This window comes from Emydura macquarii, unplaced genomic scaffold, assembly GCF_026122565.2.
Source record: "Emydura macquarii macquarii isolate MOO-44397 ecotype Brisbane River unplaced genomic scaffold, CSIRO-AGI_Emac_v2 contig_1027, whole genome shotgun sequence".
NCBI lineage: Eukaryota > Metazoa > Chordata > Testudines > Chelidae > Emydura > Emydura macquarii.
In genome coordinates this window covers 5302086-5317666 of record NW_027131164.1, presented here as the reverse complement: position 1 = coordinate 5317666, position 15581 = coordinate 5302086, and the positions used below count along the sequence as shown (strand labels likewise).

The 15581-nt window shown below is 47.0% G+C and overlaps 1 protein-coding gene across 1 annotated transcript in view; it reads right to left on the bottom strand.

Moving 5' to 3' along the window:
• WDR35 (WD repeat domain 35) overlaps positions 1 to 15581 on the bottom strand; it is a 91916-nt gene that overhangs the window by 19266 nt on the left and 57069 nt on the right. Inside the window, exons 17-18 of the mRNA XM_067544725.1 lie at positions 10060 to 10140; positions 9795 to 9931 (exon numbers count right to left, since the gene is read on the bottom strand). Coding sequence (XP_067400826.1) covers positions 9795 to 9931; positions 10060 to 10140 — 218 coding nt within the window. The remainder of the gene's footprint in view (positions 1 to 9794; positions 9932 to 10059; positions 10141 to 15581) is intronic.

Here is a 15581-nt window from a genome sequence, read left to right as displayed (position 1 = left end):
ATTTCTTACGGACACTGGTGCACTCTGCACTGAAGCCAACATACTGAATGTCCTCTGACCAACACTGGGCCCGGCTGAGCGAGCAGCCTCCATAATGATAAACTTCAGTCTCTGCCTTCTCTCCTTCTTTGTCCTAGGGCAGAATTCCCTGCAGATCTTACAGCGATCCCTCTGATGGGTCTCCCCGAGACACTTAAGACAAGTGGTATGGGGATCGCTGCTGGGCATAGGCTTTTTACAAGTCCTGCATGGTTTAAAACCGGAGGAACAAGGCATGCCCCATCCTCAGGAAAGGGGAAGATGACCCCAATAAGTGAGGTCCTATCTAACTAAACTAACAGTAACTACAAACTAACTCAAACTATTTAACTATTTACAGGAATCAGTTCAATAACCTCTAGAGACAGATGCTTGCAGTTGTTCCAGTGACTGTCATGGGCGGTAAGAAGGAACTGACGAGGCAGCAGCTTGGCAGAGCCCTATATAGGGTGCCATGAAGGTGCGATTCCAGGGGGCTCCAGAGCCGACCCTACGGATACAACTAAGGGAAAAACCTTCTTGCAACTGTGCATGCAGCGCACACACATCTACTTGGAATCGACATGAGCAAACACTTGAAAAAGAAATTCCATTTTTCACCCAGCTCTATTCCTCAGTGATCTGTGTGAAATGCATTGATGGTCTTTGTTCAGGTTCATGTTGACAAGTCTCCCACACATAAATCACAAGTGACAGCCTTGATGTCAGTCTCAGTTTGTAGGCCCAAAACTAAATGCAGCATGGAGAGTAAATTATCCCTCCCCATCTTTATGGGTGGTAGCTCCAGGTTAGCACTGAGATATAGTGACAGAGCAGCGTGGGGAGGCTGTCACAGCCACTGCCCATGCTGTTCAGTTCTGCAGATAAATAAAGGATTTCTACCTTCAAAGCTGTCAATCTGGCATTTGAATGAGCTCTAAAATGTACTAAAAATAAAATTAAGTAGAGGTCTGGCTTAGACACTCAACGTATTTATTGAGGGTCAATGCAACTAGAGCACTAACTGCATAGTGCTCCAAGATTACTTGGTAAAAAGAGGAATACTACTGCTCCAGTCACTGGACACCCACAACTGATACATCAAGCATGAGCTATATCAACCCAATATTTGCTGCATTAAATTACAAAGGATACCATCAATTCAACTCTTATTCTATGCCTCGGTCTTGGGGCAACCAACACAGAAGGGTTACCAGGCAAGTGAAATGGATCTGCTACACTCTCTTCTCATATCTCAAGTTGTAGCAATAAGTGCATTATCCTAACTTTATTTATAATGTACTTGATCTATTTCTAGCATTGATATGTTCAAATTGTAAATCTGTTCTATATAGACATGTGGCCAGATCCTGCTTTTACTTGCATACTCAAATTTCTCATTGAAGTCAATAGCAGCTTTTGCCTGTGTAAGATCAGGCGGATTTGACTCAAGCTTTGTGAGCCTACTATAAAAAACTTACCGGGGCAAGGAGAATTACAAAATAAATGGTCCCTTTTCTAGTGAAATAAATATAGGGTACTAGCCAAAAATAGCTTAGCTACTTCAGTAAGATAGGATTTTAGCAAAAATTGGGATAGCTAAAACTTTTAACAGTTAGTTGTCAATCTTATTTATGAATATACATATTTAAAAACACACACACACGCGCCCGTGATAAAGTGTGTTTCATAAGGCTTCATCTTTTACATCAAATCTGCATCAGCCAGTACTTTAGTGGACCCAAATTCTCCTTTGGACTGTTAGAAGTAACAAAGGATATTCATATTTACTTTGGGCTAGCAAGGTCTATTATGCTGACACAAATCATTTTAATAGTTTCAAAACAAATCCATAAATTACTCCAGAAACAGAAAAACGTAGTAAGTCTGTGGACCACTGTATAGAAATCTCCTTTCCATTCTTTCTTCACACCATCCATTGTGCAAAACCCTGGTCCATGTCAGAGTCATCTCAAAACTTAACCCCTGTGCCCTGCTTTCTCTTTAGCCTCCTTCCAGTCTATCAAAAATCCACGCAGGGACCTTGTCTTCTCATTTGTTTTGCAAAGTGCTATGTACACTTACAGCATTTAATAAAAATGCAATGTTGTTTAAAAACAACTTTAAATATTCAGATCTGTCATAATGTTTGATTTCTGTTGTTTCTGCTAGCTATTTTATTTACATTACATTGTAAGCTCCTTGAGGCAGGGACTGTGTCTTTATATATGTTTATACAGCACTGAGCACAAAGGGTGTTCTAGTCACTAATGTAAAACAAATATTAGATAAAAAGAGCAACAATATATCTTTATAATTATTCATTTTATAGATTAAATGGTCGGTGCTTGCTTAGGAGACTTCAGAGGAACTCTTAGATGCTGCACAGGAAATAGTGGTGGTAATATAGTAGATAGCATTCTTTTGCCAGGCAGAACTGAAGAAATGCCTCAGGTCTGGTCTACACTACAGACCTATATCTGTATAACTACGTCACTCAGGAGTGTGAAAAATCCACATCCCCAAGCAATGGAGTTATACTCACCTAACCCCCTATGTAGACAGTGCTATATTGGTGGGAGAGCTTCTCCTGCTGACATAGCTGCTGCCTCTCAGAGAGGTGACTGTACTAGGCCGATGGGAGAGCTCTCTCCCATCAGCTTAGAGTGTCTTCATTAAAGTGCTGCAGCTGTGCTGATGCAGTGTTTTAAGTGTAGCCTTTCCCCTGAGTGTGGTGTTATAGGACACCTTGCTGTAGGCAGTACAGTCTTTCAGGTGATGATGTAAACAGGAGGTTCATTTTTGCTGTTGTGGATTGGGCAAACTGTCACTGAAGTTGGTGGGTGTAACCCTGCCCTTCATTTAAAAAAACTGTAAGAAATAGTTAAACTCATTCATAGCAGTCCCACCTAAAACAAAGGCATACCTGAGTCTGCCCAGGAGTTAGAACAATGTAAGTGGAGGGTCTGGTTGGATATTGTTTTCAGTAAGGGTGTGTGTGTATGGGAGAAAGGGTGTAATCCTGGCAGACCAGGTGCCAGTTCACGCCTAGGCCTCAAGTAAACACTGAGAAATGCATAGCTGGAAACCAGTTTGGCTCATCTGTGTGTTAGTATTGTTAAAACGGATGTTAAGACTGTGTTTAGACTTTATGAAATGCTTGTAGGATGCTGCATGTAGTAATCTCACTTATAACTACTATATCCCATGTTATAAAGTTATATTAAATGTTTGCACTGTAACCTCTGTAAGGTAAGCAGTAACTCAAAAAGGAAAGAATCTTTAATTAATGTAAAGGCTGGCTTCCTACAGAAGGTATTAAGTCCTGCACACAAGAAGGTCCATTGAAATCAAATAAGCCATTGTGAAACATCAGAGAACAAAGACTTTGTTGATTGTTCCCCGCTGAGGAAGAGACATGCATGAGGACTTGTCCCATCGGCTTGAACTCTGGGGGAAGGGAATCAAAATCCCTGACCAGAAGAAATTGGATCTTTATTCTGCTTGGTCTTTGAGAGGGAAAGATCTTTCTATAAGCATAAGCAAGAGATCCCCAGCTGATTAGCCTGGGTTATCCCCAACAGACATATAGAGCTTGCTTATTATAGAAGCTTCTATTACGTTTTGGAACCTAAGACTGTAAATCATGTGTGTGTGTATGTTTACCTGCTTTAACCTTGTCAATAACTCATTTCTTTTTTTTTAGTTAATAAATCTTTAGTTCATTTATTATAGGATGGGTTACAAGCCTTGTCTTTAGTTTGAGATCTGAAGTGCAACTGACCTGGGGTAAGTGACTGATCCTTTGGGACTGGGAGGAACCTGAATATTGTTGTGATTTTTGGTTTAAAGGACTGTCTATCACAAAGGCAGACTTACCTTGGTGGCAAGATAGATCTGAATACCCAAGAGGACTGACTCCATGGTAAGACTGTTGCAGTGCCTGAAGAGTACATACTTTATGCTTAACTGATAAAATCTAAGTGGCAGTGAAGTGATGAAATCCCTAAAGGTATTTAGGTCATATTGTAATGACAAATAGTGCCCGAGGCTTGCAAAATATATTATGTCCACAAAACATCACAAGTTAGATTTACAAACTTAATATTTGCAAGGACACTGGTAAAGTTTGTTATGTACTGTAAAGTGAACAATGGTGGAGCTGCTCAGGATTAGTTTTGAGGGTTTTGTTTATGGTTTTTGTATTAAGTGTGGGGGGAAATGTGTTGGACAACTTCCTCCATTTAAGTGAGACTTGAGCTGTCAAAAAATTAAATCATTTTCTTATTATGGGAACACTTGGTATTAGTTATCGCACTAAAATAACTACAAGAAAAGAAGCCCCACAACACTGTCAATCAGTCAGAAGAGACAAAATTAGGTTAGCCTCTATTTGCAAGTTTGTCTTCTTATAACAGGGAATCCATCAAGTCCAGAAAAAGATTATTGTAAAAATGCACCAAATGAAAGTTAAGACACACCCTTTTCCCATTATGCCAAGAATAAATATTACCAGCCCACTTTGCCACAGAGTATACCAACAGAAAGGGCTACTTTTCTATGGTTATGCAAGCATTGGCGGGTCCCTGGGACACTTTGCTGATATCAATATGGGCTGGTCAGGGAAGGTGCACGACACTCATATCTTTAAGAATACAAGACTGTTCAGACTGCAAGCAGGGGCATTCTTTCCTGGTGGATTACCATTGGTGAGGTTGAAATACCAATAGTGATCCTGGGGGATTCAGCCTACCCCTTGCCCACAAAGCCATACACCAGCCACCTTGAGAGCACCAAAGAAAGATTCAACTACTGGCTAAGCAGGTGCAGAATGACATTTCATTGTGCTTTTGGTAGATTTAAAGGGCACTGGTGTTGTATACTCGTAAGATTAGATCTCTGTGAGAAAAGTATCCCAATGGTTATAGCTGCTTGTGGTGTCCTACATAATATCCATGAGGCAAAGGTGAAAAAGTTGCCACCGGGCTAGAGAGCAGAGGTGGAGCAGCTGTCTGCTGAGTTCATCAAACAGACACAAGGGCTATTAGGAGAGGTCAACATGAAGCTATGTGGCTGAGGGAGGCCTTGAAAGAGCACTTTAAGTCAGCCACAGTAATGTGGTGTGGTGGACTGTGCTCCACTTGGCCCTTGAGTTTTGGGGTCTGTTCGAAATTGTGTTGTGCTTAGTGTAAATTTTTTATTTTAGAACTGTTTGTTAATGCACTTATTAATTTTGCAGTGCTTGCCGTACGCTGTACTTTTATAATTATTACATTGTCACTGATCCCATGGGTTCGACTGCCCTAAATAGTAGTGGGTCTTTCATTAGCACTAGGCATTCTGCATCATAGTTTGTGAAATAATACAAATTAATTATGTTCCCAAAGATAGATTTTTATTCTGTACTGAAGCCAGGGCACAGAAACTACATGCAATTAAAACATAAATACAATAAAAACTTCTGAAATAAATTAAAGGAACAGAACTAAACAAAGGGAAAGAACATTCAGGTCCATTTCAGTCCATTTTGGCTACACATACAACAACCGTGGTTCTCACAGGTCAGTGCATGTGAAGTTGTGGTTGTCCTTATTGTCCCCCAGCGTGGAGCGGTAGGTGGAGAGACGAAGCCCTGATGCCATGTGCAATGGTGGGCAGGGTGTAGGACGGCTGCAAACTGGAGTTCCTCACTGACTGCAAAAGGGGTTGAGTCTATGCTTATTGAATCTGTAGGTCCACAAAAAGCCTGCAGCATCTGCATTTGTTGCCAGAGCAGCCCTATTATATCCTAGTGCATCTCCCTCTCCTTTTCCTGCTGGGACTCTCTCCTGTCTGCTCTTTCCTTCTCCACACAGTATGAAATATTCATCCTCCAGGCCCTCTGTTCATGGTCTAATGCAGCACTGGTATGCAGGATCTTGCTGAACATGCCTTCCCAAGTCATTCTTTCTCCTCCTCATCTGGCTCCAGTGTTCCATGGGTGTGGAGGGAGCGCACCTCAAGGGCGCAATGGCTGCAGCGACAGATAAAATATACAGAGGTATCATTGTGAGTATAGTCAGAACAGAAAGCAAACGTTAAGTTTCCAAACTCCTTTCCCTTGTTCCCCTACAATTTTAAGGATGTCATGCTGACATTTCCACTTCGGAGTGCTTGCGCACAGCATAGCTCACTAGTCCCACCCATGGTGAGTATGGCCTACCAGGTGCAAGTGGGATGGAATGAGGATGGAATCATTTGGTTGCATGAAACAGTATGACTATACGGCAATTCTGCTATTTCCCACAGGTGGTGGTGATTTTAGCTGATATCTCACTCCTGAGGGTAACAAAGGCACAGCTGCTACTGCCATCTCAAAGCAGCTCAGGCCTGTATGCCACTAGATGGTTTACTGCAATGGTTCCTGCTGAAATTATCAGAGTGGCATGGAAAAGCATCCTACTGCAGAGGAAGAAATATGGCTCTGATCCCTAGAAAACTTCGGGAGAGGACTACAAAGTACCTCCATGAAAGTTTCATCGATCTCTCAGGATTCAAAGGACATCTCTCTGTACATAAACAAACTGCCCTGCATGCCCCCCTCTGCCTAAGTCTACAAGGGAAAGAAAAGCAGATAATTCTCTTTCTCCTTGTTCTACAGCTACCTCTTCTAGTACGAATAAATTAATGAGAAGTCAATAGCTATGTTCTGTTACGTTGGAATCAAACACCATAAGTACTTTTAAACATTGTAATGGGAAATGTATTCACACACTTACTTGGGCTTTCCTCCTTTGCATCAGGCTTGCCTGTGTTTGACTGCTGGGACTGACTGGACTGTGGTGGAGTCTCAAACAGGTCCTTGCTTATAGTATAGCTGGACCCTCTGGTTGCATGTCTCATCACTGTTCATGGCAGAGATCTGTGCCTCAGGCTCGTCAAAGATATCCATAGTGCTCAGTGGGTTGGAGCTGGGGTTTTCCCCAGGTATGGCATGCAGCTCTTTGGAAAAGTGGCTGGTCTGCGGCTTGGCACTGGATTGTTGGCCTCCCTAGTCTTCTAGTATGCCTGCCGCAGTTCCTTCACTTTCACACAACACTGCTGCTGATCCCTGTTGTACCCCTTCTCCAGCATCTCCCGGACAACCTGCTCATAGAGGTGACATTTCTATGACTGCTTCGTAGCTGTGCTTGCATAGCCTCTTCTCCCCACAGGCCCAAGAGATCCAATACCTTCTGTCTACTTCAGGCAGGAATGTGTCTGGAGCGTGTAGCTAACATGGCTGGTTGGGCAGCTGAGTACAAGGAAGAGCCGCTAGGCGTGCTTGCCAAATTGGGCTATCAGGAAAAGGCATTTAAAAAAATGTGTGGAGTTTTAAAGGAGAGGTGGCTTTTGTGATCCCTGGGTAGTGGAGTTCACAACTATGACCAGAGTGGTCAGTGTCAGGCACTGTGGGATAACTACTGGAGGACTTTTAAGGTCAGCATAGGTCACACTGTTACCTGTCAGCTCTGTGTTCTAACTCTGTAGAGTGTTCTTGAGGAACCAGGACGCAAAACCCCTAATGTCAGACTCACCTGAAACACGCCCCCGGCCTCTGCTTGAACCAGAGCCGATCAGAGACGGATTTACCAAAAGCAATGAAAATGCAGTGGAAGACACACCTAAACCCCTCTGGACAAGGGTGACAGGATTAAGGCAACTCCCCTAGCCTCATCTACATCGAAGATGGAACAAGGAAACATCTCTATTAGCATACCGAATGGAGAACCAAGCTCCAAGGCAGGAACCTCACTGAATTCTGGGATCAGTGAATCAGGGAAGCACAGCACGATGGGAGATCTCTGTTCCAGATGTTAATGAACCCCACACCTGCACACACCCAGCTCAGCAGTTATCAGACCAATTCTAGTCATAGATCCTTTATTGATATCCTGAATTTGCCTGATTACATTGTGAGTTCCCTCGAAGTAACATTGTCCATAGACAGGAATGATCAATTCCTATGGTCCAGCCTAAACAAAACAACTCTGGTATACTCCCTTGAGTCATTATTTACCCATAAACAAACCTAGTGTTCCCCCCAGAATCATTGTAGTTTCCCTACAAAAACCCCTACAACAGTTCAAAATTCTGTTCTGATGCCTGGATCCAAAAGCTGCATCAGTTCCTCTGAGACTTCATCTTTTCCTGACTGATTGTGTTGGGGGCTTTGCCTATCTCAAGCACTCCAGACCCTAAGCTGAACAGCCGGTCTCCTGGGAACCTTCGACCAGTTCAAGCTGCGCTGAGTGGTGAGACCTCAACTCTCTCTCTCTGGTTAAGCCCATCTTTTCCCCTCAAACCTAATTTGATCTCTCTTTTTTTTTTTCTCTCTCTCTCTCTCACACTCAGGTATGACTTTCTAAACCTGACTTTTGTAATCAAACTTGGGCTAGATTTCCTCAATACAATATTACACAATTTCAATTGGGCTAACTGTTTGGTTGTTTTTCTCTCCTTGTATGGCTATTACTATTAGTATAATAAGTTTTATATACCTGGCAGTAAAATAACTTTTATAATCAAGCTGGTTGCCAGACTCTCTCCAAACTTCATCTACTCTTGCGAGTTCTCGGCTTCCCTATTTTGCTCTGCAGCAATGCTCCTCTTACCTAAGCTAAAGATCCCTGTAACTCCCAACAATCCTGTGCGGTTTGCTCATCGAGGGGGTTACTACCCCTTGTAATGTGAAAGGAGGGATAGGGACGTGCTGAACCTGTGGCATATAAGGGTGGCAGCTTGGAAGTGCTGTTTGACCCAGTCTGTGGAATTTAGGGGCATATAAGGGTGTCAGCTTGAAAGTACTGTTTGCCCCAGCCTGCTCAGATGTATTCTATTCCAGTGCGGTGTCAGTGGCATATAAGGGTGAAGGCTTGGAAGTGCTGTTTGATCCAGTCTGCTGAGTCCAGGGACATATAAAGGGTCAACGTGAGAGTGCTAATTGACCCGGTCCACTCAGACGCGCTCTGTTAATCTGTGAATGTGTGTCTGTATATGTAGGTGTTTGTCTGGTACTGGAGGAACCCAGCCCTGGGAAACTTAGGTCCTGCAGGGTAGCTCCACTGGGAGGGGAATTGCAGAAGGGAGAAGTAAAGCTCCATATGAAAACATAAGTGACACAAACAGTACATTGATAAAATTACAACCCATCCCCCCAGGAAAGTAACCCTAATAAATGATCACACTGCAAGGTAATGGGCAAATCTGGTAACAACACATGGTCTATACTGACACTGCATCGACCTCAGTACCTTGACCACAACTCAGCACCTTCTGGGAGGTGGTGTTACTGCATCACCATGACGGAACACTTACATTGGCAGGAGACAAATACAAGCATAGACACATGCATTAAATCAGTGCAAGGTAGCTTATGTCAACCTAACTTTGTAGGGTGGACCAGGCCTAAGACTAAACACTTTATTTACAGAATATATTTAGATTGTAGCAACCTAAAAAGTATGAATAGTCAAGTGGGCCTCCATACACAAGGCACTTACACAGCAGCTCGTCAAACTGCAGCTGAACACTATTAAATCGAATAAAAAAAGAAAAGCTTTTATTTTGTAAAGTACGTATTGAGCCAGATCCTCAGCAGGTGTAAATCAGTATGAATTTACACCTGCTGAGGATCTGGCCTACTATGTCTTTTTAAAATAAACCAGGAGACTTGTTTAAGAAGGGAAAGCATATGAAAGGACAGGTTTGTAATCAAAGAAAATTGAAGAAGAAAGGATTTTGAAATGGAATTTTACCAAAGTCTAGGATGTGGATTATCTTCTATGAATTGGGAAGACTCCTCAATCCCAACCTCCTCAATCAATGCTCGACTGTCTCGTAGTGATCGGATCTCAAAGTTAATTATGTATTCTTTGTTAGGATGTTCAGGATTCTAAAACAATGAAGTAAAAGACCAAATTTTACTCAATGCCACCTTTACCAATCCTTAGAAATTGCCAATGTGCAAATCATGTTACATAGACACTACTTTTTCCTAAATCAGAATTATATTACACTTACTTTCAATATTTCATCCAAAAGAACAGATTTAATTTCTAAATCTTCAAAGTTGCAAATATACCCAGAAGTTTGAATGGGTTCCTTAAAATAAATAAGATTAAAAAGTAATGAACAGCTTTACATAAATCTGATAAAAGTTTCATATTTGTTTGCAGTATTGTTGTAGCTGTGTTGGCCTAGGGTATTAGAGAAACAAAGTGAGTGAAGGAATATCTTTTACTGGACCAACTTCTGTTGGTGAAAGAGACAAGCTCTCAAGCTTACACAGTGCTCTTCTTCAGGTATGGGAAAGGTACTCAGGCTATGTCAGCTCTAGAAGTACTACAGCAGAACATCTGCACACTACAGTTGTTCTGCTGTAGCACTTCAGTGTAGATTCTTACTACAGCAACAAAAGGGATTCTTCCATCACTGTAGTAAATCCAACTCCCTGAGAGACAGTATATAGGCTGATTCTTCCACTGACCTAGCACTGTCTACTCTGGGGCTTAGTTTGCTTTAACTACATCTTTCAGGGGTATGGATTTTTCACACCTTTCAGAGATGCAGCTGGGTCAAGCTAATTTTCTAGTGTAGACTAGCTCTAAGAATGTCACAGCTAAATACAAGGAGGAACAGATTGTTTCGCATAACAAGTTAACATGTTGTAGGACCACTCAAGGTGAAGTCAGCAGTTAACTCCTCTGCAGTCATAGAACAAAGGAGGGCTAGTGGGTTACAGAACATTAAGAGCCAAAAAGTCAGCTTCTTTTGAGTCCATGATTTTTAGTATCTAAGGGCTAAGCTACACAGAAAACTTACATCAGCATAGCTACATCTCTCAGGGGTATGAAAAAAATCTATACCCCTAAGAGACGTAGCTATGCTGACCTAACCCTGGTATAGACAGTGCTAGGTCAACAGATTTCTTGTGTTGAGCTAGCTACCACCTCTTGGGGAGGTGGATTTACTACAGTGACGTAAGAAGCTCTTCTGTTGCTGTAGTGTCTACACTGAAGTGCTAAAGCAGTATATCTGAAGTGCCAAAGCTGTTTCACTGTAACATTTCTAGCATAGCCATAGCCTATCAAAGTCTTTTGAAGGTGTTGTACAGGTTTCCTTTGAGGATGAGGACTAAGACCGTGGGAAAATACTTTTCACAAAACTACTCCGTACTCTGACAGGGTCAGTCTAGATGGCTACTGGAGAGTGCTACTATTTGAATTCTGGGAAGTGGGCAAGCCCGCCCACTGCTAAAGGACCCTCCCCCAGCCTAAAGGGAAGAGCTACTGGACCAGGGACTCAACTGATTTCGGGTGACAACTAATGAGAGAACAGGAAAGGGCGTGAAGGTCAAAGGGTCAAACGGAGGGAACTGGAAGGGGACACCAAGCAGAGAACCCTGGAGAGTGCCCACTGCTCCCAGAAGGTGTCTAGGGAGCCAGCGGATGCTGCCCAGAACTCTGACCGGATGTGTGAATGCATGGAGGAATGGAAATAGGCCCCACAGTCACAGAGCACTCCCTCAGCCAACCTCCTCTCCCAGGTGTTATAGATGGCCACCTTGGCCACTGCTACGAGGAGGTTGATGAGGAGCTCCCGTGACTTTGTGGGGCCCCAGATGGGGTGTGCATAGAGGAACAGGTGGGGGGAAAAGTGCAGCCAGAACCTCAGCAGGAGGCTCTGGAGGAGCCGGAACAGGGGCTGCAGCCTGCACACTCGAGGTAGACATGTGCCAGGGTCTCCCTCAAGCCAGAAGGGGCAGGCGTCGGGGCGAGGGGTGAACTGCGCCAACTACACGCCCGTGCTCACGGCTCCGTGAAGGAGCTGCCAACTGGGTGGAATAGCGACCTGGCCCACGGGGGGAATAGAGACCCTCCACAGGTGGTATCAGGTCCCGCCATTTGGTCTCTGGGCAGGACATGAGGGCAAGGAAATGAAGGGTGTGGAGCACGAGCATGTACAGATGGTCCCTGGGCGTAGTTTGGAAACGGATCGGCTGCAAATCTAGCAGCCAGCTCGGTGCATGGGGAGAGGGTGGCTGGGGGGGGTGGACATGCAGGGCTGGAACCCGATGAAAAGCTCCGGAGGGCTAGGACGGGGGGGGGGGGGGGGTAGTGCCCCCTTGCAGGACCTGCTCGAGGTAAACCCGAGCAGCGGGAGGCAAGGCTGCCCTCATCTTCTGGAGTATGCGATGGGGGGTTCGAAGGGTGGAGAGCCCCATGTGCCAAATCCAGGAGGTCTCCAATCCTGCTGACACCTGCCAGGACCATCCTCCATCACACCGAGGGGCCCTCTGCCACCTGCACATGGAGTTGGGGTTGTATAGCAGGGGCTCCACGAGAAGGTCCTCCCCCTCGACGACTGCAATGGACCTGGAGGCCGAGACCAGGTCCAGGTCCGGAGGAGGTCCTGGTAGAAAATCAGCAGCATGGAGAGGTCTCATGGAAGACCTCTCGGATGAAGATAAAAGAGCTGCCAGTTATATCAGAGCCCTCGGAGGCAGCGGAGGAAGGTGTGCGTCAGTATGCTCCATGCCGGACTACCTGCACTATAAAGAAGTCTCTGCAGGGCTGGAGGCAGAAAATGTGAACCTGGCTGTGAAGACAGCGCAGGCCCTGCCCTCCTTCCTCCAAGTGGAGACTACAGACCCAGTGCAGTCCTGGCCAAAAGAACTCCAGAATCTCGGGGGTGGGACCAGGGTGTTGAGCTGGTGCCAGAGTATGGACAGGACTAGCTGGTTGAGCACCAGTGCCCTCCCCCAAAAGGAAAGGCACCAGAGCAGTCCTGTTCACCTTCACAGTTGCTCAGATACCCTGCCCTCCAAATTGTGCCAGTTCTCCACAGGGGAGGGATGGGTGGCAGAAAGGTAAACTCCCAGATAGAGCAGCAGATCTGTGCTCCACCGGATGGCTTGAAGAGCAGGAGGGAGGGAGCTCATCCACCACCCGGCCCCTACCATCAGGCCAGAGTTCTTGACCCAGTTAACCTGGGAGGAGGAGGCCACTGAGTAGATGGCCAGGCAGTACTACAACTGTGCCAGATCGCCCAGTTCCTGGACCACGAGGAGTACGTCGTCGGCGTACGCTGACAGGACCAGTCTCAACTCTGGCTCACAGAGCACCAACCCCGTCATCCTCCAGCAGAGGAGACGGAGGAAGGGCTCGATGGCCAGAGCGTACAGCTGGCCTGATAGCGGACAGCCTTGACGCACTCCTTGCCCGACGCTGACCGGTTTGGTCAGGGTCCAGTTGAGCCTGACCAGGCACTCTGCGGAGGCGTACAGCACTTGGAGAAAGCCCACAAAATGGGACCCAAAGCCAAACGCCTGCAGGGTGCCCAGGAGATACCCGTGGTCCATCCTGTCAAACTCCTTCTCCTGGTCCAGGGACAGGAGGGCGAACAACAGACCATCCCTACACCCAAGCTCCAAGAGGACCCAGACCAAACAGAGATTGTTGAAGATAGTATGGCCTGGGAGGGTGTAGGTTTTGTCAGGATGGACCACATCCTTCAGCACGGACCCCAGCCTCAGCGAGATGGCCTTGGCTATGATTTTATAGTCCGTGCTGAGGAGCGAGATGGGATGCCATTCCGAAGGTCACAGAGGTCCCCCTTCTTGGGCAGCAAGTTGAGCATGGTTCACCTGCATGGGGGAAGGGGGGCACTCCGCTGCCTTCAGACTCAGCCCAGACGATGACGAAGTCTGGGCCTAGGATGTCCCAGAACACGTGGTAGAACTCCATGGTCAGCCCATCCATGCCCGGAGATTTATTCTTGGGCATGAGATGGAGGGCTTCCGAGAACGCAGCCAGAGTGAGAGGTAGCTCCAGCCAGTCCCGGTCACCGACGCTGACCATGGAAAGTTCATTCCAAAGAACCTTGCAGGCAGCAGCTTTGGTCAGATCTGGGGAGAAGAGGCTAGCGTAAAAGACTGGGGCCCTTCCACGCATCTCCGCTGGATCTGTGAGGGGGGCGCCATCCTCTGCTAAAAGGCAGGTGATGTGCTTTTTAGCCCCCCTCTGTTTCTTCAGGGCATAGAAGAAGCAGGAGCCACGATCCATCTCCTAAAAGAGACAGATGCAGGATCGAATAAAGGCGCCCCGAGCCCGAAGGTCTTCAAGGGCTCAGCGCTCCTCCCATTTCTCCGGGCACGCTCTGCAGAGGGATGGATCCTTGAGGCTCGGGCCAGATGCCTCTCCAGCTCTAAGACCTCCCGCTCCAGCCGCTCTATCCCCCCATCCCTCCACCGGCTGGCCCCCTGAGCGTAGTCGCGGCAGAAGAGCTGGGTGCGCACCTTCTCCACGTCCCACCAGCGGCATGTCGAGGGAAAGGCGCGCCTCTGCCCCTGCCAGGCCAGCCAGAACTCCCGGAAGGATGCCACAAAGCCCATGTCCTCCAGCACACTATTATTGTAATGCCAGCAGGCCAGCCTCAGCCTCTCCGCAGCGAGAGAGGCGTCACGGTCACCATATGGTGATCCGAGAATGGGGACCAGCCGGATGCTGGAGGAGTGGGTCCATGAGAGATGGTAACGTGAGAAATAGATTCGATCCAACCGGGAGTGGCGCAACCAATCTTCCCCCACCCGGACAAAGGTGAAGGTGGAGACATCGTCCAGGTGGTGGTCGCACCACACATCCACCAGGGAGTGATGGTCGATGATCTCCCAGAGGACGTCTGCGGTGGCCTGGCAGTGCTCAGTTCCCATGCAGTCTGTTTCTCAAGGGTGGTGTTAAAGTCCCTGCCCAGGACCAGGCACTCATGAGGATCCAAGGTGCTGAGCAAGGTGGACGCCTGCTGGAAAAAACCCACCCGCTCCGGGCCCAAATTTGGAGGATCAAATTCAATGCTAGCCCCTCCATATGAACCCGGAGGTGCAGCAGGCGACCCGACATGACCTCGGCAACCCGCAGCACCTTGAGCTGTAGGTCAGAGAACAGGATGGCCACTCCCGCCACACGGGGGAAAAAATAGCTAAAATACACACTGTCCCCCCATTCCAGCTGCTAGCCGGCCTCAGCAGCTGGATCCATATGGGTCTCTTGCAGGAATACCCAGAGTACCCTTCTTCCCAAAGGAAGAGAACACCTGGCACCTGTGGAGACCCATCCTACAGCCCCACGCATTTAACGTGGCAAAGGTGGTTGGGGCCATGAGAAGGGCTGGGGAGAATCCTCACAGGCAGGAGCGCCAGCAGCCCCCGTCGGGTCCCGCAGCAACCCGTGACCGACCCCAAAGGTCATCAGGGAGTCACGGAAGCCACGGGCCCACTGGTAGGCCGCAGTGTCCTGCCTCCCAGTCCCTTTGCCCTCCCTCAGTATAGCCCTCTCAGTCCGGAGGAGGAAGTGGAAGTCCCCCCCAGCGCTGCAGGGCAAGCTGCACCCTGTCCCTGGCCCCTCGGGAGTCAGCCAGGAAAGCACGCAACTTGTCCTGCAGCACAAAGGGTCTGGGGTCGAAGAATCCTGCCCACCCTCCAGCCAGTTCCTCATGGTGTCCCTGCAGTTAGCCAAGATAGGCAGACGGGGGGCTGATCTCCAACA